We start from the raw sequence: 20,187 nt of genomic DNA on the forward strand, positions 1-20,187 counted from the left end.
GGCTCCCCGTTAGCAGCAGCCCGCGGGGGAGCCGCGATGGTTCGCGTTAGGCTGCGCGCAGCAACCGTGCGGAGCGAAGGAGCCGTTTACAACCGCAAGAGAAGCCCTCTCACCTGCCCTCAACGCCGCAGGTACAAGAAGGGCCGGGCAGCGTCAGCACCCGCACGGGCGCGCGCTTCCTCAGCCGTACCTGCGACCCCAAGCCCGCAGCTCCCGCGGAGGAGTTGACGACGACCGCCCCGCGCCGCCAGCCGCTCGCCGCAGCGCCGCCCGACGAAGCCGGCCACGGCGCCGCCCGGAGGCTTTAAACCCGGCACGGCTCCGCCCTCCTCCCGCCGCGTGACCGGCGCCGGGCGCCGCGCTCGGCCGCCCGTTGGAGGAGGAGCCGGTGCCGACCGTTTCCCGGTCGCGTGGCGGTGCGGCGAGGAAGGAAGGCTGCGGTTACCGCCCCGCCGTGCCCGTCGCTTTCCTTCGGGGGGAAGGAGGGGTGGGCGAGAGGAGCGGTCGCTCTCTGCCCGCCCGGGATCTTTGTCGGAGCGGGAGGGCGGCGGAGCTGTGGCGTGACGGCACGGCCGCGGAGCTCGGCTGCGGGGGGGAGCCGGGCGGGCGGCCTCGGGGCTGCTCCCGGCCCTCGTGGGGGTGGGCAGCTTCAACCGGAGCTTAAACCGAGCGCGTCTTTGACGGCAAAACGCCGTCGAAGAAAACCTTTCCTTGTAGCGCGCGCGTAATAAGCGGGGAGTTGATGTGTTGCCGTAGAATCGCGGAACGGCTCGCGTTGGAAGGGAGCTGAGAGCCCGCCCAGCCCCTACGTCGTGCTGTAGGCAGGGCTGCCCCGCAGCTCAGCTGCCCAGGGCCCCATCCCGCCTGGCCTGGAGCGCACCCGGGGATGGGGCAGCAAGCACAGCTTCTCGGGGCAGCTGCGCCAGCGCCTCACTGCCCTCTGAGCGAACGTGTCGTTACTTTTGTATAATTACGTTACTCTTGTAGATAGTTGCGTATTTCATAATCACGCGCCTCTAAATGGCGCTCAGAGCAAATGTGCATCTTTCTGACTGCCAGCCGGCTTCATCTAGCTCACGGTTCATGATCCTCTAACTTGTATTACAGAATTATGTAATTGCATTTTTCAGATCAGAAGCTAGATGTTGCATTTGAGCAGGATGAAGCAGATGAGATTTTGAGTAGTGCTGCCGAGGTATGTAAACTGAGGAATGAAAGTGGGTAGCAATAAATATAATTTAAGACATGCATCTTCGTATACGTAGAACAGTCTGTTTCAGTGTGGTCTTGCCTGGCTTCGAGCCCGTCGCTGAGCTGTAGAGTTACTTATAGTTTTTCCAAGCAGCAGCAAAATAAGGCTGTTTAAAAAGCAAATTCTGCTTGGTTGTGTTTTTTCTTGGAGTGTTTTCAAAAATTGGTCATATGTGGGAGAACGCTTGGTTTCTCCAAAGTAAGTTTTCTAACTTCTATGGATTTTTTTCCTTTGATCTCTCGGGGAGATAATGTTCTGTGGTGAATAGCATAAACCTGTCTGAAGTCTGTGCAAAAGCTGGGGCATCGGCACCACCGTGGGGCTCACGTGCACAGAAGTGAATGTGGCTCTTGCACAGACTTGAAATGGTTGTGTTAAGAAAGAGCCGATTGCTCACTTGATGCAGTTATGCTTTATATCAAAGCATCTCCAGGAAAAAAAGCAATGAAAATTTTTTCAAGTCTGGCCAATGTTCAAGGAGTGTAATATCAACCTGAAAATGATTGCTGGGGAGCCTGCATATTCTTTTCAGTATAGACAGAATAAACTGCTTTGTTTTGCATGCATCAGAATAAAAACAAACCACAGTAACCCATGTGCAGTCATGTACAAGTACTAAAATATAAAATAATCAATTACAGAAAAGTGTCGCCGGAGGTGACGGCATATCCAGATCCAGGATGATGGACCAAAGGTAAGTGATTCCAAATGAGTGGGAATACTACTTCAGAAGGACTTGAAAAACAAATAAGTGCATGAGTAGAACTGTGTTTGTTTATTTGATTTTTTACATCCTCAAATAGGTAACTGTACTGTTGTACTGAAAGCAGTAAGAAAGCCTGGTTTCTAATCTTTCTGGATTTTGGTCTAGGTATGAAATACAAATGTATTAAAGCTCATCTAGAAAGCATGTTCTGCTTCTGTTACACAGGAAGTCCGTGGTTAATGATCATACTTCAAAGGCAGTAATGAAAGTTGCTCACTTGATGGTGGTGAGTGTTGGGCTTGGAAGTAAAGAGAAGCAACAGTTTTGTTCTGTTCTCCAGATCATGAGTTCAGTGAAGCTGGTTAATTATCAGAACGATGTGTCAGCGCTTACAGATGGGTTCTAAGCATGTTTTTCCATGTTTCAGCTTGAGAACCAAAAGTGTAGAGTATGAAAAATGCTTGGAAGAAATGAGGGAGCAGCTGCAGATTTATCAGGTATGTTTCTGGGATCTGCGACTCTTCTTGCAAAACGAAGTCTTAATTTCATCAATGGTATTGTGCTGAATTAACATTGTCAATATTTCAGTGTTGCTTATTGAAAAAATGAATTGCCACAGCTTGCCACTTAGATGTTTTCTTATTAGGTGCAGATGAGTGAGATGAGACAGAAGTTTGAACAAGTCACCACAGAAAACAGAAGGTAAATAAGTGCACTTTACCTACTGCTGCTATTTTCTTGTGTGTTTTTTCTTTCTTTCTGTCTCTTTTTCCTAAGACTTGGAAATATTTGAATCTGCTTAATAGTTGAAGATTTCATACTCACGTGCTTAATGTTACTCTAAGCGCTTAATATAGGTTACAGCACCAAATTTAGGAGGCTTAGCCATATCTCTGCAAAAGAACTCGGTATTAATTTCTAACCCTTTTTATAGAACGTATCTTGCTCAATAGATTTAAATGTGAGCCAGGTGTATATGGTACATACAAATCAAAGGTACAGTACTTCAGTTAATTTAAAAGCATTGTATTAAATAAATATTGTGCTGAACTTATTCCTTTGAATTTCAGGCTGCATTCAGAGTTGAAAGAGGCTCTTCAGATGCAGCTGGATGCTCTTCCTTTTATGCCTCTGGGAACGGCTGTTCCTGCAGATGAAGAAATACTGAGAAACCTTCAGGAACAACTACAACTGACTAATCAAGTGTGTGAGATGAAACACTTGTACTCTTCTGTTTCTTCTGCGCCTCGGCAGATTAGGGAAGGATAGTTTATTTCTTGGTTCAGTATTTGTTTATAACAGTTCCTGGACTGTACTTTGAGGCCTTCCTGATTAGCTTAAAAAACAAAACAAAACAACCTCAAGTGCACCCATACTTAAATTTTCAACTTCAAAACCTGAAGCAAGTTCCTCTCTAGTTTCATACAAGTAGGAAGTTTTTATGTTCATTTGTGCCTCTAATTTTACCTTGTTGAATTTCTGTCCAGAACATGAATCAAATATTTTGTTGGATTGAAGTAATTGCCGTAGGCTGTCTTTTTATTATTATTATTAAAGTGTAATGTGAAATGAGGGGCAAGTATATGTGGAATACAGAAAGTAACAGCTAGATCTGAATAGATCGGCCAAATGGCCTGAATATATTACAAAGATATTTCGGTTCTTTTGCAGTGGACTAAGCTGAGGTTAAATTGACTCCTGAATTTTGGTATTTGACTATTATACGTACTGCAGTCCCAAAGTAAATAATTGCAAGAGTTTGACAGTTTCAGAACGTGAGTGGAGTTTTACTTTTGGTAAGAGCTATTAAAATAGTGCAGAACTCGCAGCTCTTGTCTAGATGGAATGTGATCTTATAAACATCTGGGTTTTTTTGCCTCTGAGTTTGGTGTTTTGTGTGGTTGTAATGCGTGCAGAGAATAATAATAATAATAATTTTAAAAAAGCATTTCAATAGAAATGTACTGTAAATATCTTAGAGACCTTTATTCTTTAACTTTTTAGGAAAAGGAGCAAGCAATAGAGCTGTGGCAGACTGTGTCACAGGAGCTTGATCAACTCCAGCAGCAGTACCAGGAACACATGACTCAAACGCAGATTCACATGGCCGAAAGACTAAAACAGCAAGTAACTTTCATTTACATTTTTGTTAATTTTGGAATGCCTTCATATACTGCAGAGATTTTGCATCTGTATGTAGCCAAACTGAAGTGCAGCGGTTCTACCAGTATCATAGAATCATCATAAAATCATAGGATGAATTGGGTTGGAATGGACCTGAGGGATCATTGTGTTCCAACCCTCTGCCACAGGCAGGGTTGCCAACCACTAGGTCAGGTACTAGGCCAGGCTGCCTAGGGCTCATCCAACCTGGCCTTGAACTCCTCCAGGGACGGGGCACCCACAGCCTCTCTGGGCAGCAGCCTGCTCCAGCACTTCACCACTCTCTCAGTGAAAAGCGTCCCCTGACATTCTCCTCTAAATCTTCCCTCCTTGAGTTTAAATCCATTTCCCCTTTTCCTATTGCTTATTTACCCATGTAAAAAGTTGACTTCCCTCATGTCTACAAGCTCATTTTAAACACTGGAAAGGCCGTAATGTGGTCTCCCCGCAGCCTTCTCTGCTCCAGTCTGAGCAAGCCCAGCTCCTTCAGCCCGTCTTCACAGGAGAGGTTGTTCTCCAGTCCTCTGATCACCTTCGTGGTCCTCCTCTGGTCCCGTTGTTGATTGTTTTCTGTAATAGTTGTTACCAAAAGTTGAGTGGTCAGATATAGTCAGTGATTCAACAGTTAAATGCACAGTTGGGGTTGGAAAGTTTATTTCAAATACGTGGGCAGTAACTCAGGGAGTGCACTGTGAGTTTTGGTGCGTGTAGAGAAGTACACGAGATAGACAAATATAAATAATCATCCTACTGTTGTTCAATTCAAACATAAGTAGTTTCACTTGCCTTTGGTCATTCAACAGAGAAGCTGAATAAACAGCTGAAAAATGAAGGTTGCTAATACTCTAATGTTAGTGTTTAGCATTCTGTTTCTTGAGCTGCTTCTCGGGAAGCCTTTAAGCTATTTGTTAGTGTCTGAGCTTGCTAAGTTAACTGGGTATGTTTCAGGAAATCTTCTTTCAGAAAGATAAATTAGGCTGTAAGAAGCTGTTTTGCTCTGAGCTGTAAAGAGTGCGCAGTATTCAAAGAATTCATAAAGCTCACGTGTACGCGTAGCTCACTACAGCTGTATTGAAACATCTATGAAAACTGCATTCCATTTTCAAGTACGTTAGACTTGTGGGTGCAATTATTGCTCACCTATGTAGCAGGAATTTGTTACTGATTTTTTTTAGTCCATCTAAGCAATAAATACGTTCCTTTCTACAGCTGCTGTGTTCTCTCAAGTTTTATGGCTGTTTCAAATAACAGTTATGAGGACTTAGTTGTGAGGAGTTTCTTTGTTGTTCCAACTTCCTGTTTCTGTTACTGGATTTTTTCACTGTTGTTCACTGGTAAGTCATAGCTGTCGAAGAGTTAAGGGGCTGTAAGAGTCCACTTCTGATGACTAAATTCTTAGTGGATTTTAATGCCATTTTCTCAAGAATGAGATTGAGCGGCCTTTTATTCCTAAAAGCACTTCATGTCTGCCGTAGGCTTTTCAGCTGAATCAGCTGTGTTTTACATTTTGCTTTTACCAGAGGAGCAGGAAACAGCTATCAGAGGTAGACTGAGTAGAATCACAATCTACCAGAAAGCAAAGATGAGCTATGAGATCTTCTTTATGCAGTCCAACCTCTACAGTGAAGTTAGTCGCTGGAATAGGTTGCTTGCATGCATTTGACCATGCAACACAATTAGTATATATTCCAGCTGAGGGACTTAACTCTTGGCTATGCTTTGAAGATGCTTAGTGTGCTGATGATGACTATTTTGTTTCGTTATTCAAGTTTCCCTACAAAGACAGGGCTAGAGTTTAAGTACAGTTTTCTGTATGGACAGTAGGTGTTCATAAGGCAAGGAGCAAATAAAGCCTCTTCACACAGGCAGACACGTTTTTAATTCTTAGTGGATGCATTTCTGCTCCTGTGTTAGCAAAAAAACGTGCAGCACCACCATAATCTGTGTGGCTCCGAGGCTCTACTTTTGTATTTTGGTATTAATTGCACGCGTTTTGGAAATTTGTAACTGAATGAAATCCAGATACGTTTTGCATTAGTAAATCTGATTTACCAGATTATCAGGCCAAAAGACAGAAGTAATCTAATTAAAACTTTAAAAAGCTTGTTGGATTTCCTGCATCATACATTAATTCTTTGAAAATGTTTTCAGTTGACTATGACTGTGATAACTAAATGTTCTTCGTTGGTAATGATTCTAAGAAGCTGAATTCTACTTCTTAGGATCAACTGGCTAACTTTCACCAGCTTACTTCACACCTGCATGCAGCCAATGAGAAAACGGAATTGGTAAGTAAAACCTAAGCAATGACCTAGTGTTTTGTTTGTTTATTTTTAAATTAAATTGGATCATTAAGGTACAAACCAAAAGATAAATATCCTTCCAGCTTATCTAATTGGAAAAGAACTTGCGTCACTCAGATTTGTAAAGTTGTCTAGCAACCAATCAAAAATCAAGAAGCAATGGCTCCCTTCCTGAAGACAAAACACTTAAGTCTTGGTGGTTCAGAGGTTAGCTCTTGATATTATAGCAACTCCTTTTTTTATAAGAAGCCACTTAGGCTCAGAATTCTTGCATGTGGTATTTCAGTCAAACATTCAAAAAACCATCTTCAATAGGGAAGAAATTAAATAATGTTTTACCAAGGCTAGCTCTGCCACACGTTAGCAAGTTTCCTAGAAACACCAGCATTTTCAGAGCTGATCCTTTGAGGGATTTTTGCCTTGTCAGAATCTTTAATTGTATAGACTGAAATTGAGCTTTAGCCCCGGACTTCCAGGAGTGACACAGTTTTGATACCGTAGAAAAATAGGAGGCAAAAGACTTAAGTTGCTAGCTGAGCAACTTCCTCTCTGTAAGACATGCTTCTTGTGTGATTATTTATTTTTTTAAACCGTGTTTGTCCTGGATGCTGTCAGTGTGCAAAGTAAGGAGGAAAAAAAACCCAACAAAAAACCCCAACCCTCTGTATCTTGCAAGCAGTTCCGTTTACAAGCTATTTCATTAGCTCTAATAATAGCCAAATAATGCACTTAGAGAGAGGGATTTTTACCGTTTGTAGTCAGTAACCTCAATCAACTGTTCTTTCAGCATAGCTACAGTTAGAACTGAGGGATTGCTGTCAGAAAGCAATCTCAAGAAAATACCACGAGCTTTCAGAACAGTTGTTTTGATTTAGAAGTTGCATGCTAATCTGCTATGTATAAACAAAGCAAGAGGTATCAAGAAACAGAATGACTGGATGCTTAAAATCATGAAAGAAACAGTGGGCAGAAAAGTGAAATAGCTGTATTCTTTGACAGAGACAGCGTTAAGATAGAGGCTGTCCATTTGTCTGCATTCTCCAAAGTGTTTGACAAGGTCTGTTGCCAGAGATGTAAAGATGTCATGGAACAAAGGTGTCCTTTCTTGAACTAAAAAACTGAAAAGTGAGAAGTGGAGGGCAAGATTGCTGTCAGGTGGTTTTTTTTTTTTTTTTTCTCAGGGCAAAAACAACTGTGTTCCCTGGCTGTGTTGAGGTTTAAAGTTTTCAGCATACTTAGAAATGTTCTGGAAATGAAATCTAGTAAAGAGGTGACAGTGCTCACCTCAAGTAAAAGTATTTAAGGTAATGAAAACTGAAATAAGCTGTGGAAATCTGCAGAAAAATCTCATGACATTCCGTGTGCGAGTGAATTTTTGATTTTTTTTTAGTAAAATGAAAGCAAGAAAAAAACTCTACAAATCTCTCCTTGTTTTGCAGAGCAATCAGTTTCTGAAAACTGTAGCCGAACAGAACATGGAACTAGAGCAGCTACAGAAACAACTGAGGTATAAACCAGGCAATTTAAAAAAAGACAAAAATCTTCTCTCTAGGCTTTCCTAACTTAAGCTTCTATCATAAGCCTTTTTTGTCTTGCAAACTGTCTTGACAGCGATAGTTGAAATGGTTTCAGTTAATGGCTTCTTAATGGCTTGCTATAAATGTGCATCAGTAGTGGTAAAGTACAATATCACTAGTTATTTCTAGTCCCTGTTAGTTTATTTTTAAAAGTAATAAATGTTCTCCAGTTTTCTTCATGACTTAGTTGTGCTCCAGTTTGCATTAATTTGTTTGCTGTTTTTCAACTTTATCATATACTCACTGGTCTTTAAATTTGCCCTAACACAAAGCCTGGATAATTGGGTTAAACCCAGTCTTTTTGTTCCCAAGACAGAGGAGGAGGAGTGTGCTTGTTTCAATGGATTATTGTACTGTGGAGAAGGTCTGGTACATTAACTTCTTTCCTTTTCTGTTTCTGCTCTTGATGAGCCTTTTTAGATTACAATGCATATCAATTAATTCTTGAGAAATGGTTAACGATTTGTAATTCGTAGTACAAATTGCTTTAAAAAGTGAAACCAAATTCTGAAAAAGATTACTCTTAAGTATCTGAGGCCACCTGTATTTACACGATTGGAGCACTTTAAGTTGCTGATTGCCTCGTCCTCCCAAATATTCATTCCACATAAACAGGTTATAATTAATGCAGCGTCTCTGGCTCATTGTTCCACATGATAAGAGGAAAACTTCTTGCACTGTATGAAAGAAGTTGTATGAAATCTGACTGCCCTTCACAGCCCTTTCAACAAAGCTGCAAGAGTATGATTTTTCCTCTGTGAGAATTAAAGTGTAATTCACAGTCTGTTTTCTCTACGTAGGCAAGCTAAAATAGATAGGTGGACAGCGAGTGCTAAAGTTGATGAAATGATCAGATTGACAAAGACGCTTCAAGGCCAATTGGAGAGAAAGGTATTCTAGAGAAAGGGGTAATTTTCTGTTGCAACTGAATGACTATACAGTTATCTAATGTTAAGCGTTAAATTAATCTCCAGTTGTTCTCTAATTTAATTTATATTGTATTAGATTTAGTTTATTTTATATATCTTTGTTTTTATAAATGAAACTCAGATGTTGCCTGGAAAACACGTGTGTTCTTTCTAGGAAGAAGATGTGGTATCTGCCCAGCAAAGAGAAGCAGCATCTGACAAACTCCTGCAACAAGTGCAGTCTAGCGTAGAACAATTAGAATCAAGGTAAGGACATGTTGTTGGATGTTACTGATGGGATATGTACAAAAAAAAAAAAAAAGCCAAACGGGAACACAGTTCTGGCAACTTACTTTCTGTGAGCTTAGTTTGAAAGAAGTACAGTTCTTTAATTAAGCTTTGTATTGTTAAATGAGTAAAATTACTCGTTTGTTTTAGATTACATGTTACTGTCCAAGATGCCAAACAAATGAGGACAGAAAGAACAGCCCTGGAGAAACAAATCAGAATGCTTCAGACAAAGTGTGCTGATTTAGAAAGGGAAAAGTATGAAGCAGTTGCAAAAGTCCAAGATTGCGTACAGCTGTTAGAAGAAGCAAACCTACAAAAAAGTCAGGTAAGTCACGAGTGAAGGCGTTTCTTAGATGTTAGAAAACTTTCATCACCTGCAGTTATGAAGTGCCCATTTATGTATATATGTGGAGGTATACACACATACACAACCAAATGTCTTTCATGTCTGTTGTACTAAAATGAGTAATGCAGAAGAGAGCAAACTTATGATCTGACCTCACATCACTTAGTTTTGTCATACTTAAATACATAAATGTTATTGAATATTTAAAAACAAATCGGGCTGTCAGAATAAAAACAAAGACCCTGTTATGAATTTATGGCTTAGTAGTGGTTAGGAAAGGAAAGTTGAAACTAGAGAGACTTTTTTTTATAAATGATAAGACGGGTCCAAGAGAGTGAGCTTTGTGTTCACCTTCTTGTTATCCTAAGGAATTCTGAAAAATTTATTGTGTAGTAAGTCAGCAAAACCTACAGTCAGGAAAAAACAAAAAACCAAAAAACCCTCCAGAGGATTTGAGTGTGTGCGCTAGATGGGGGGATGAAATTCAAATGTGCTGTACTGGCTGCTGAGCTTACTGTTTGACAGTAATAACGTGGTCCTATGATTACACTCATGCGATCCTCAGTGGTATTTAATAAAATTAATAATGTTTAATAAAATAGGGATATTTAAAAAACAAAAAAACACAGTGTACCTTAACGTGCAGTTTTGATTGGCACGTTTCACGTGAGACAGGAGAGCTAGAGAAGTGCAGGAGTCAACATGACACATACGAGAAATAAATGTAATAAAAGGTTCTAAACAATATTTGATTAAACTGTTAGGGGATAATGCTTGTGCCAAAAGCGTAGATAGAAAAACAATCAAAAATGGAAAAATCCACCAAAACTTCCTAAAGGCAGGGTCTCATCCAGCAGGTTTGAAAGGTATCGATTCACATACACATAAAAAAAGTCTCCCTTTCTCCCATTTCTTCATTTCTCCAAAGTATCCACTCTTTGCCCCTATAGGAGACAGCGTGCAGGGACTGGTGGACACTTGCGTGTTTTCATGTTAAGCTTCAGCTGTAATCAGGCTTCCAGCAATCTAATGAATTCTGTTTGCTGGAAAGACAGAGCTTCAATGTGCCTAGCAGACTTTAGCCAACAGTAAATTAAGTCTAGATTATTTAATGCCCGTGGGAACAAATAAGGAATCTTAAAATTATTCTGCTCAGGCTAGCATCTTGAGCAGGTAAGGAGATAAACATTCTCTTTTAGCCCAAAGTCGCTTTTCAAACGTGAGCAACGGCCTTATTATCTTAATTAACTTCATCCCTTTGCAATACAGGAGTTAGCGCCGCCTTTTTTGTTAGTGCTGATTTCATTTCTGTGACAAAGGAGGAAGACCCTGTCTGGAAGGAGGGTCTGAAACTTCAAAGAGTTCCTGCTACCATCTGATCTGTTTCTGGAAGGGATCAAAATGTTGACAAAACTCTGGGGTTCCGGTTGTTAACGCACTGCCATGCAATTGGTGTGATTCCTCTGGTTACACAAAAGAGGATTATTGTCTGTTACAGACATTCTTATACATTTATAGCATTTACGATGCTCTCTGGCATCTTTCTGGCATGCCACTTCCTTTTCATATCTGTTGTTAGCCTTCTGCATCTCATTTGCTTTATGCTCTTATTTCCAAGAACTCTCTTTACCTATTAGGCTGTGTTCAACATGGGAATTAGAAATTATGCTTTACGTCCTCCAGCTCTCGCTGGCTACCTTTGAACTTGTTTGGTCCTTTTTCTTAGTAAGATATTTTTACCTTTACAAGCATTTCCCCAAAGCCTGCGTATGCGGAACACAAGGTAAAAAGATATCTATTTTTTCCCAGAGTTGAAAAACAAGAAAAACTTAATGAGAAAAACTTACACTTGAAAGGTATTGGTTAACTGTAAGAAACTCATTTTCAATTAGCTATGTGTTAGAACACAGAACAGTGCTCTTCATACCATTTTTGACAGAAAGAAGCGGCCAGATAAAAATTATGGTGTAAATAACGTCTCTGAGGTGGTTAGTGAACATTTAAGATAAAGAAGATAAATAACAGTCTTGTTATAAACAGCACTTTCGTGTTATGCTCTAGGAGGAAAATTTTGAGTTTGCAGACGCTTGCTCATTTATTGTTCTGGCTAAAACATCCTTCATTTTGCAAAGTGCGCATTTTATGAATTAATTAAAAAAACACAGCCTAATATATGCAATTAGTTAACTAAACTGTGGCCTCTCTGGTCTCTTAAGAGATTATATGAGGGACTAACAGGTTGTCACAATAACGCTCCTCTTTTTCACGTTACTATTGTAAAGCACCTAAGCTAAGCTTACAAAATGTGATCAGAAGAATTCTAAGAGTACTTTGAGAAACACAGCACAAACTGAATGGGAGCAGTTGAAGAACTCCAGTTCTCACAACTGGAGAACCTTCTACAGACTGAAATCATATCTTCTAGTGACCTTTTCCATGTATTTCTCCTTTTATCCATCTACTTAACATCTATTCTCTAGTGCGATCTAAGCTTTTTCCATCTCTTCCACTGAGAGTTCTGTATTGCATTTTTCAATCTTTCCAGACCAGCATCTCCTATTTAACAGCAGTGCCTTTATTTCATCCTTTCCTGGAAGGGTTCCTTACTGCACTTTTGTTCCATAACTGTACAATCAATTGGCATATAGAGTTCTAGGCTAAGTAAAATTATTGCAACAGGAAAATAATAAATGGAAAATACTTACCAATGTTGGAGGCTCACAATCTTCTCCACAAAGAAGAATCTCTAGAAAGAGCTCCTTCCTCTGTGGCAGCACTTAAATAGGATCTAGGAGAGGTGGAGCCAGGCTCCACGCCTTCTGGTAGCGCAGCTGAATTACCTCCACCTGTGCTCCCAGGGCTGACTCATTGCTTGCCTCAGGTGGTCGATCAGAGTTCAGGGCGTGATTGAGCAGTTCCCGTACAAATTCCCACCATCTTATCATGCTCGAGAGCTGTTTGGTTCACTGTTACCCACCGTGAAAGAGTTTATCTATGCATTCCTTAGCTGCTTATGAATTTTTAGCTTTAGTTTTGTGGAAGGTAACTGATCTATTGAGTAAAAAAAAAAAAAAAAAAAAAAGATTCCCCGACTGCTTCTCTGTTGTGCCAGTTGCTCTGAACTTGTAAGCTGTTCAGGTAACGCAAGCATATTCCTGTATTCCTGTACTGCCTACGTTCCCTTTTGTACTGCGTAATGCAGAGCTAACTCAAACAGCTTTACATTGCATTGGGTTTTCCCTCGTGGTGTTTGCTAGCATCGGGCTAACGAGTAGCAAAGCACTACGCCAGGCTGCTGATTCAGTGCCACCTAAGAAGGAAGAAGGCCACCTACTTTAAATATGCACAATTCAAGCTAAAAAATGAACTGCTTTCGTTGTGAAATACAGAGTTCTCAGAGGAGCATTTCCCCAGGAACGCGCCACAGCCAAAACAGTAATTCACACTTCACCTCCAAAGAACTTCACACGGGTCAGCCACTGGAGCCAAACGAGTGCGTTACGTAGAGACCGTAGAGACCGTTGTATTGCTGAATGTTTCACCGGGTTTGTTTTCACGACCGTTTCTGTTCTGTTCTCAAAGGAAGCGTCAGTGAATGCCATTTTTCCTGCCGTTGGCAGAGAAAAGCGCGGCTTCCAAAGGTGGAACGCTTAGTTGTCCTTGAATTTTAGCAACTCGTCATTTCTCTGGGCTCCGTATTGAAAGCTGCACGTTGCCACCTAGTTCGTGTTCAAAAACACGGTCGTTACGCATCTGAATCTTTTGTATTTATTTCTTTGCGGGACAACCCGACTTCCCTGAGTGCGCGCTAAATGATTTGTAATATCTAACTTGCAGAGTAGGGATTTAATGACTTCCCTTTTACAGCTAAACGCTATCAAGCACTTGCAAAAGTATCTCGTTAAGTATTCACGGGCAGCAGCTTCTCCTACGCGTAACACCGGTCGGCTCCGCTTCCAATCGTGGGAATGGAACGTTGTTTCTGCGTGTGATATTAAAAAGTAGCAATTGGTTTGAAGGAGAACGTAACGCATTTGTATTCTGTAACTTACCCTTAGAAACAGTTGATCTCAGAAGTAAAACCCTGTGTATGTTAGCGGCACGTTTTAGAAACGTTATTACTGAATTATGTGATTAATTCTTTCTTGCAAAACTGTAATAGTTGTTAAATTTTCCAAACGATGCGAGTATAGTGTGCTAAGGATTAGAAAACGTATTGTCGAGCTGTTCTGTTAGGATAAGAAACTCTCAGCGAAAGAAAGACGGATTTAGCAAACATCGAAGAAGTTAGGGCCTCTGCACGAGGCCGAACTGTGTGAGAAGGTTGGGGTGTGAGGGCAGGCGCCGGGATACTCCCCGGCCTCTCTCCCGAGCTTATCTTTGTAGAAAGAAGGACAAGCGGATATCCGCAAAATAATGATCAGGGGTGGAATAAGTTAGTTAATTAACTGCGGATTTACGCTCCTGCAGCAAAAATTTATGTTTGTCCAGTGTTTCCACGTTCAGTGAAGCGTCGAGAAGATTGTGAACCTGAAGTGCTCAGCCAACGAGGAAGCGGGGCAGGAAGAGAGAAGCGTCGGGGAATAGGGAATAAAAGATGTAACTCTGTTTTCTGCGGGCTCTCCTGCTTGCAATTGCGAATCAAATCTGCTTTATCGGAGATACCGTCCTAGAAAATGATTTGGATATTTCCTACACGATGTCACCGGTCCGTTCGGGCCTTTGTCGCATCGCTAGTCCCGTATTTCCAGCGCCGCCTTCAGTCCCGTTTTCTCCGTCAGGTACAAAGTTTTTACACGGGGTTAGCAATCTTTTTATTTAGTTAGTTACTTAGTTACGTTTTTGGACGAGGGGGGAGGGAAAGCGGAGCGGAGACGGCACGCAGCAGGGGGCCTCTGGAAACCGCTAAGGCTGGGGACGTTCTTCGGAAGGGCGTCGCGTGAGACGCGCAAGGGATCCGTTCGAATTAGACGCAATTATGGGACTCGTTAGGGAATCCCGCCACGAGGTGAGGAGAAGCGCGTAACACACCGTAACGGAAAGAGCGGTTTAAGTCCCTAATTCAGATCTAGAGTCCGCGTGTCTAACTGTCAGAGTCCCCGGCCGGCCCTACCGAGCCCCGCCGGCGCTAACGAGGCAACGACTCCCAGCTGCCGCGGGACCGCGGGCACAGCTGCGCCTCGTCCGCGGGCGGGGCGGCTCCGCCCCAAAGCCTCTTAAGCCCCGCCGGAGGCTGCCGGGAGCCACGAGAGAGCCGCCGGCATTCGTCGGCTGCGGGAGCTGGCGTGGGTTTCGTTTCTTTGGGTGCGCCTCGAAGCCTCTTCAGCGCCGCCGGGAGCCACGAGAGAGCCGCCGGGGTTCGTCGGCTGCGGGAGCTGGCGTGGGTTTCGTCCCTCCGGGTGCGCCCCGAAGCCTGTTAAGCCCCGCCGGCGGCCGCCGGGAGCCACGAGAGAGCCGCCGGGGTTCGTCGGCCGCGGAAGCTGGCGTGAGTTTCTTTCCTCCGTCCCGTCCTTGTGCCGCGGGGGGCTGCTTTTTCGAAGGAGCCCTCGGGATTCTGTGTGATGTTCTCTGTTGCGTTGTTTCGTTTCAGGCTGCGGTGAGATGTCTCCCGGCGAAGATCAGCCGGAACCGGTGAGCCGTTCTGTTAGCGACGAGGCGGCCGGCGCTCGGGAGCCATGCGGGGCCGCCCGGCGCTCGCCGCCTCCGGCTTCTCGGAGTCGGGGTAACATCGCCGCCCGGCAGCCTTCTCGTCTTCGGAGGGGGCTGCCGCTCGGTTCCCCGAGTCGCAGCGCGCTCTCGGCCCTTCCCTCCGGGGCTTTTTAGCGGGCGCGTCGGTTGCTCCCGTTCTCGTGGGTAGGAGCGAGCGGGATGCGGCCGTATTCCTCCGACTTCGGTGCTGCCGAAACGGGTTTCTGCTATTGAAGGCTGCAGCGGAGCCTCTCGTCACCCCGAACCGGTGAGATGGCGGAAGCGGTGAGCGGCTTGGGAGTCGCTAGGTAAGATATTTTTTCCTGGGGCTCGCGTAGGGCCGCCGCTCGGCCGCTTCCTTTTGTTTGGGACGAGCGCGGCGCTGCCGCTTTTTAGAAGGGCGGGATGGGAGGACAGGCTTTTTCTTTCCCCCGCTCCCCTTTTGCAATTTCAGGAGCGTGACCTCCGCCATCACGGAGACGCGGTGGGGCAGCTTGCGCGAACGGAACGTTGTTGCGGATGTCTGCGCGCTCCTTATAGCGGAGACAGACGGGCGAGGTGGCGGAGTTGCTCTTCCGGTGAGAGAACTCGCCGGTATTGAGCCGTGCTTCCCTCCTCAGCAAGGTGACGTCTGCGAGCGACTCGCACGATAAGAAGACGCTTCTACGGAGGAGTCGCGGCGCATCGACGAGGGGAGACGAAGCCGGTCGCCTCGTGTGTTGTTGTGACGGGGAATGTCTGTACCGTAAGTAAATAGCTGAAGAGCAGTAGCGTAGCTGACGGGGATGGGCTTGTTCGGGCGCCAGCGGAGGCAGCGTTCACAGGCTTTAACCGCCAGAAGTCAAAATGCTTTTGCTGGGAGAGCGGCGCAGAGGTCGCGGAGCTCCCCTCGCCGGAGCTCGGGAGGTCGCGTCCGGGCGCTTTCCCGAGCGATACGCGGTAAGGAAGCGGCACCGGCTGACATCGTTGCAGGGCGAGGCGGCGCGGCGGGGGTCTGCCGGAGCGCGGAAGCGGTGTCGTCGGCGACGGGACGAAGGAGGCGCGAGTCGCGCCCGCGCCCCAGGGCTCCTGCTGGTGCGAGTCTACGGAGTGAGGTAAGCGGTGTCCCTTGCCACCCGATCCCGACACGGAAGGACACGACTTGTTTTAGTTGGAGGGTGCTGGTGTATGCGGATGTGAGCCCTGAAGGCGCGTGGCAGGTCTGCGTAAGAGGTGTAGCTTGCCGGGCTGCGGCAAGCGTTTTGAGGGAGCTTGGGGTCACGGTGCGGTGTTTTCTTTCCTCAGGTGCTGGTGCCTGGAGAGGAAGGTCGTTGTCCGAGGCCGGGAAGTGTGCTGTGTGTGCAGAGGAGTCAGAGGAGGCTGGTGAGGTAGAGTGTTAGTGGTGGTGGTCCTTGGGTGGGTTGCCTGTCCCTGGGGGGGGGGTGTTGTCTTCCCTGGGCCCTGGGGTGGCTCTTGTGGGTGGGGGGGTGGTGGTGGTGGCTTAGAGTGTTGTGAGGGGGGAGAGCACAGCCCGCACATGCAGCATGGCCATGCTGTGTGTGGGGGCTGTGCTCTCCCCCTTGGGTTGGGGCTGTTGGCTGGGGATTGCACTATCTCAGAGAGATTATATTTTTTTTTTTTTTTGGTGGGAGGGTGGGTGCTGGTCAGTAACGGATTTATTTTTGCTCCGGGTGGAGTGCAGCAGCTCTCCAGAGGAAAAGGCTGCCTGGGCCCCCCCTCTGCCTACCTGCCTACCTGCCTGCCTGCCTGGGGCTCCCCCCCCCTCTGCCTACCTGCCTACCTGCCTGGGGCTCCCCCCCCCTCTGCCTACCTGCCTACCTGCCTGGGGCTCCCCCCCCCTCTGCCTACCTGCCTACCTGCCTGGGGCTCCCCCCCCCTCTGCCTACCTGCCTACCTGCCTGGGGCTCCCCCCCTCTGCCTACCTGCCTACCTGCCTGGGGCTCCCCCCCCTCTGCCTACCTGCCTACCTGCCTGGGGCTCCCCCCCCTCTGCCTACCTGCCTGGGGCTCCCCCCTCTCTGCCTCTCTGCCTGCCTGCCTGGGGCTCCCCCCCTCTCTGCCTCTCTGCCTGCCTGCCTGGGGCTCCCCCCCTCCCCCCCTCTCTGCCTGCCTGCCTGGGGCTCCCCCCCTCTCTGCCTGCCTGCCTGGGGCTCCCCCCCTCTCTGCCTGCCTGCCTGGGGCTCCCCCCCTCTCTGCCTGCCTGCCTGGGGCTCCCCCCCTCTCTGCCTGCCTGCCTGGGGCTCCCCCCCTCTCTGCCTACCTGCCTGGGGCTCCCCCCCTCTCTGCCTACCTGCCTGGGGCTCCCCCCCTCTCTGCCTACCTGCCTGGGGCTCCCCCCCTCTCTGCCTACCTGCCTGCAGCTCCCCCCCTCTCTGCCTACCTGCCTGCAGCTCCCCCCCTCTCTGCCTACCTGCCTGCAGCTCCCCCCCTCTCTGCCTACCTGCCTGCAGCTCCCCCCCTCTCTGCCTACCTGCCTGCCTGCCTGGGGCTTCCCCCCCTCTGCCTGGGGCTCCCCCCTCTGCCTGCCTGGGGCTCCCCCTGGGGTGGGGGGAGACCTCCCTGGTAAAGGAGTCTCTTCCCTGGGTCCTGGGAGCGGTTCCTGGGTGGTGATTGCTGGCTTGTGGTGGTGCTCCCGAAGATAAGAGAGAGCTGTCAGGAGCTGGTTTCTGCTGAAAGACAAAACTTGGTTTATTTCAAGCCTCGGGTAAAGCCCCTTGAGAGCGCTCCTTCTGGGAGAACTCTCTGGAGCTTATTATTGTACTTGCTTAGTTTTATATAACACAAGGAGAGCTCTCTACCTTTTGGGTAAGGTCTTGCTCTGCAGTTAAGAGCACGCCTCCTGTTAAATGTGCCCAATTGAATCGCTGGATGGGCAGCTTAAAAACTTAATTGTCTGGAACTACACAGTGAAAAGCTAGATCTCTCTCTCTGAGAAGTCTATTGCTTCAGTTTCACTTCCTCAAGAAGAGTGAGGAGATACCTAAGATATAATTGTTCTTTTATCGTATGCTTCCAGAGTACTGGTAACTGAGCCCGCTTCCGCAAGATGGGAAGCGGCCTATGATATGTGCCTTTTGTAAAAAAAAAAAAAAAGCTTGTGAGGGCTTTTTGGAAAGATTGTTTCTACTGCAGGTGTGAATGCTGTTGAGTGCAGGAAGTGGGATGCCTAAGAGTATCTGCGCTGAAGTGGAAATGTTAGGCTTAGCTAGCTTGAGTCGTTGCGGTGAAGTGGATACCTGTCTGCGTCTGACTTAAAATGATGACTAAATCCTTGCTTACCACCAAAAAACAAAGATGCGCTGCCTGTTTCTGCTCTTGGGTCTGTTCTGCTGCTGATATGTATCTCGGGGAATGTGAAAAGAGAGAAAACGGATCCCTGAAGCCATGGGCTGCTTGGTGTTGCGTGCTCTGTAAAAAAAATAAATAAATAAAATAAATAAATAAAAAGACTTAAGTGAATAGCAAATATTTGTACACAGTATCTACTGCAAAAGTACGTGCCAGACTTGCTCTATTCACCAAGTGAAATTGCCCAGTATGGTGCCAGCGTTTGCGCTGTTGCGGCTGTAGCTCTGGACAGAAGTGTTTCTTGAATTCGGTAGAGCTTCTCGAGCTCGAAGGTGGGTGCGCCGTCCCGAGAGCGGACTGGCCAGCGACTGGCCTGCAGATAAAGTCTTCTGCTTTCCTTTTTTAAGGTGAACTCAATGAGAGCTTTCCAGTTTCTCGGTAGGTAACCTGAGCTAGCGCTTCTTGGCAAAGCCCTTTGCGCCGATTCTTGTAAGTTAGTTTCTGTGGACCTTTGTCCCAAAGGGAGACCAAACTCTAATGCTAATGACAAACGCTTTGTGCTCTGTACCGAGCTTTTAACAAAAGCGGTGGAACTGCATTGGGGTTCTGCCTCTGCGTTAAGCGTTTGCGCGTAGCGTATTGTGTCTTCGTGCGAGAGGCTGCAATTCATTGGTTTCTCAATTAGTTAATGATAAACAGCAGCAGAAATACGAGTGCAACACAGAGAATTTTGGATACAAAATGCAGTTCAATGAGTTAGATACGATACTGTTTTCCTAATGGCTTGACTTTATACAGAACTTCAGTGAGTTATGAGGTGATTTTACTCACAAGTTCAAGGCGATGTTGGCAGGTGCTTGATGTGCTGCTCTGTGCGGTAAACAGAACAGAGGCTTGTTTTCTGCAGGGGTGGGCATCTAAAATGTGTATTACTGAGCCGAGAGGAGAAGCTTACAAAGAAACAAATACACACTAACTCAATGAAATGTCTCTCTTTTTTCATTATAGAATGAGAAAGCACCTCCTGTTGGAAGGGACTGCTGCCTCCTGGCTCTCTGTGGTGCTGCCCGGGCTTGGACTGAGCCGTCTGAGAGTGAAATCCAAATGCTTTTTGAACTCTGGCGGCCCTGGGCTGTCGCTGCTTCCTGGGGAAAGCCTGTTTAAATACCTCACCCCCTCTTTCGGACCTCCTCTGTCCTAACATCAGGCTGTTTCCTCCCCCCTATTGCTAGCTGCAGGGGAAAAGAAGCTGACCCCCTCCTTGCTACAGTCTCCTTTCAGCTAGCGTCGCAGAGGGATTTTCAGCCCTTCCTTGAATGCTTTCTGAGACTCTCATTTCTTCTTGGTGTTATACTGCATTGCCCAGAACTGCTAACATGCTCGCAGTGAGGCTGTAACACCGTGGAGCGGGATGATCCTGTCCTTTCCTCGCCTGGTAGCGCTGGGCCTGCTGCTCCCGGGGTGGTGCGGTTGTCCCTCCCTGATGACTGCTGCTGCACACCGGGGGCTTGAGTTTAACTTGCTGTCTACTGCTACCCCTGGATCCTTTTTCGTGGGGGGTCGGTCTCTGCCCTCATCCCTGCACGGTACGCGTAGCTGGGGTGAGACTGCAGCTCCTCTTAATGTAGGATAATTGGCAAACATAATAAATACACATTTGCCTCCT

At 46.2% G+C, this 20,187-nt stretch overlaps 2 protein-coding genes and 1 long non-coding RNA gene across 5 annotated transcripts; 2 read left to right on the plus strand and 1 right to left on the minus strand.

Annotated features, from left to right (window-relative positions):
• Positions 1 to 349: 349 nt before the first annotated feature.
• LOC149918081 (sodium channel and clathrin linker 1-like) lies at positions 350 to 13,053 on the plus strand. The gene is made up of 13 exons (XM_090138731.1): positions 350 to 639; positions 1,131 to 1,195; positions 1,894 to 1,946; positions 2,386 to 2,455; positions 2,605 to 2,660; positions 3,029 to 3,161; positions 3,963 to 4,085; positions 6,344 to 6,409; positions 7,864 to 7,931; positions 8,802 to 8,892; positions 9,085 to 9,176; positions 9,348 to 9,525; positions 12,936 to 13,053. The coding sequence occupies exons 3-13, from the start codon at positions 1,933 to 1,935 to the stop codon at positions 13,050 to 13,052; spliced, it is 1,008 nt and encodes a 335-aa protein (XP_089994857.1). The 5' UTR covers positions 350 to 639; positions 1,131 to 1,195; positions 1,894 to 1,932; the 3' UTR covers position 13,053.
• A 514-nt stretch (positions 13,054 to 13,567) lies between these two features.
• Positions 13,568 to 20,187, plus strand: LOC149918082 (uncharacterized). Of its 3 annotated transcripts, XM_090138734.1 has the most exons (7): positions 13,568 to 15,031; positions 15,137 to 15,177; positions 15,404 to 15,542; positions 15,855 to 15,979; positions 16,207 to 16,328; positions 16,519 to 16,601; positions 19,530 to 20,187. In XM_090138734.1, the coding sequence occupies exons 3-7, from the start codon at positions 15,508 to 15,510 to the stop codon at positions 19,720 to 19,722; spliced, it is 558 nt and encodes a 185-aa protein (XP_089994860.1). In that variant the 5' UTR covers positions 13,568 to 15,031; positions 15,137 to 15,177; positions 15,404 to 15,507; the 3' UTR covers positions 19,723 to 20,187. The 3 variants fall into 3 exon arrangements, with proteins under 3 accessions (XP_089994860.1, XP_089994859.1, XP_089994861.1); XM_090138733.1 differs by having other exon boundaries at positions 15,137 to 15,542; XM_090138735.1 differs by lacking the exon at positions 16,519 to 16,601 and having other exon boundaries at positions 15,137 to 15,542.
• Positions 16,891 to 17,843, minus strand: LOC149918083 (uncharacterized). Its single transcript, XR_016465840.1, has 3 exons — positions 17,756 to 17,843; positions 17,157 to 17,463; positions 16,891 to 16,960 (listed from the first exon to the last, which is right to left on the minus strand). It is a non-coding gene; the product is annotated as an uncharacterized LOC149918083 (long non-coding RNA).

Source organism: Phasianus colchicus, chromosome 4 (assembly GCF_987193195.1).
Source record: "Phasianus colchicus chromosome 4, bPhaCol1.hap1.1, whole genome shotgun sequence".
NCBI lineage: Eukaryota > Metazoa > Chordata > Aves > Galliformes > Phasianidae > Phasianus > Phasianus colchicus.

Bases quoted from the DNA above. Each gene is read 5' to 3' on its own strand.
- LOC149918081 (XM_090138731.1), top strand. The intron at 6,410-7,863 runs GTAAGTAAAACC...CTTGTTTTGCAG, and splicing joins CCAATGAGAAAACGGAATTG to AGCAATCAGTTTCTGAAAAC. The intron at 9,526-12,935 runs GTAAGTCACGAG...TGTGAAATACAG, and splicing joins CAAACCTACAAAAAAGTCAG to AGTTCTCAGAGGAGCATTTC.
- LOC149918082 (XM_090138733.1), top strand. From the start codon at position 15,508: ATGGCGGAAGCGGTGAGCGGCTTGGGAGTCGCTAG. The intron at 15,980-16,206 runs GTAAGTAAATAG...ACATCGTTGCAG, and splicing joins TGACGGGGAATGTCTGTACC to GGCGAGGCGGCGCGGCGGGG. The intron at 16,329-16,518 runs GTAAGCGGTGTC...TTCTTTCCTCAG, and splicing joins GTGCGAGTCTACGGAGTGAG to GTGCTGGTGCCTGGAGAGGA.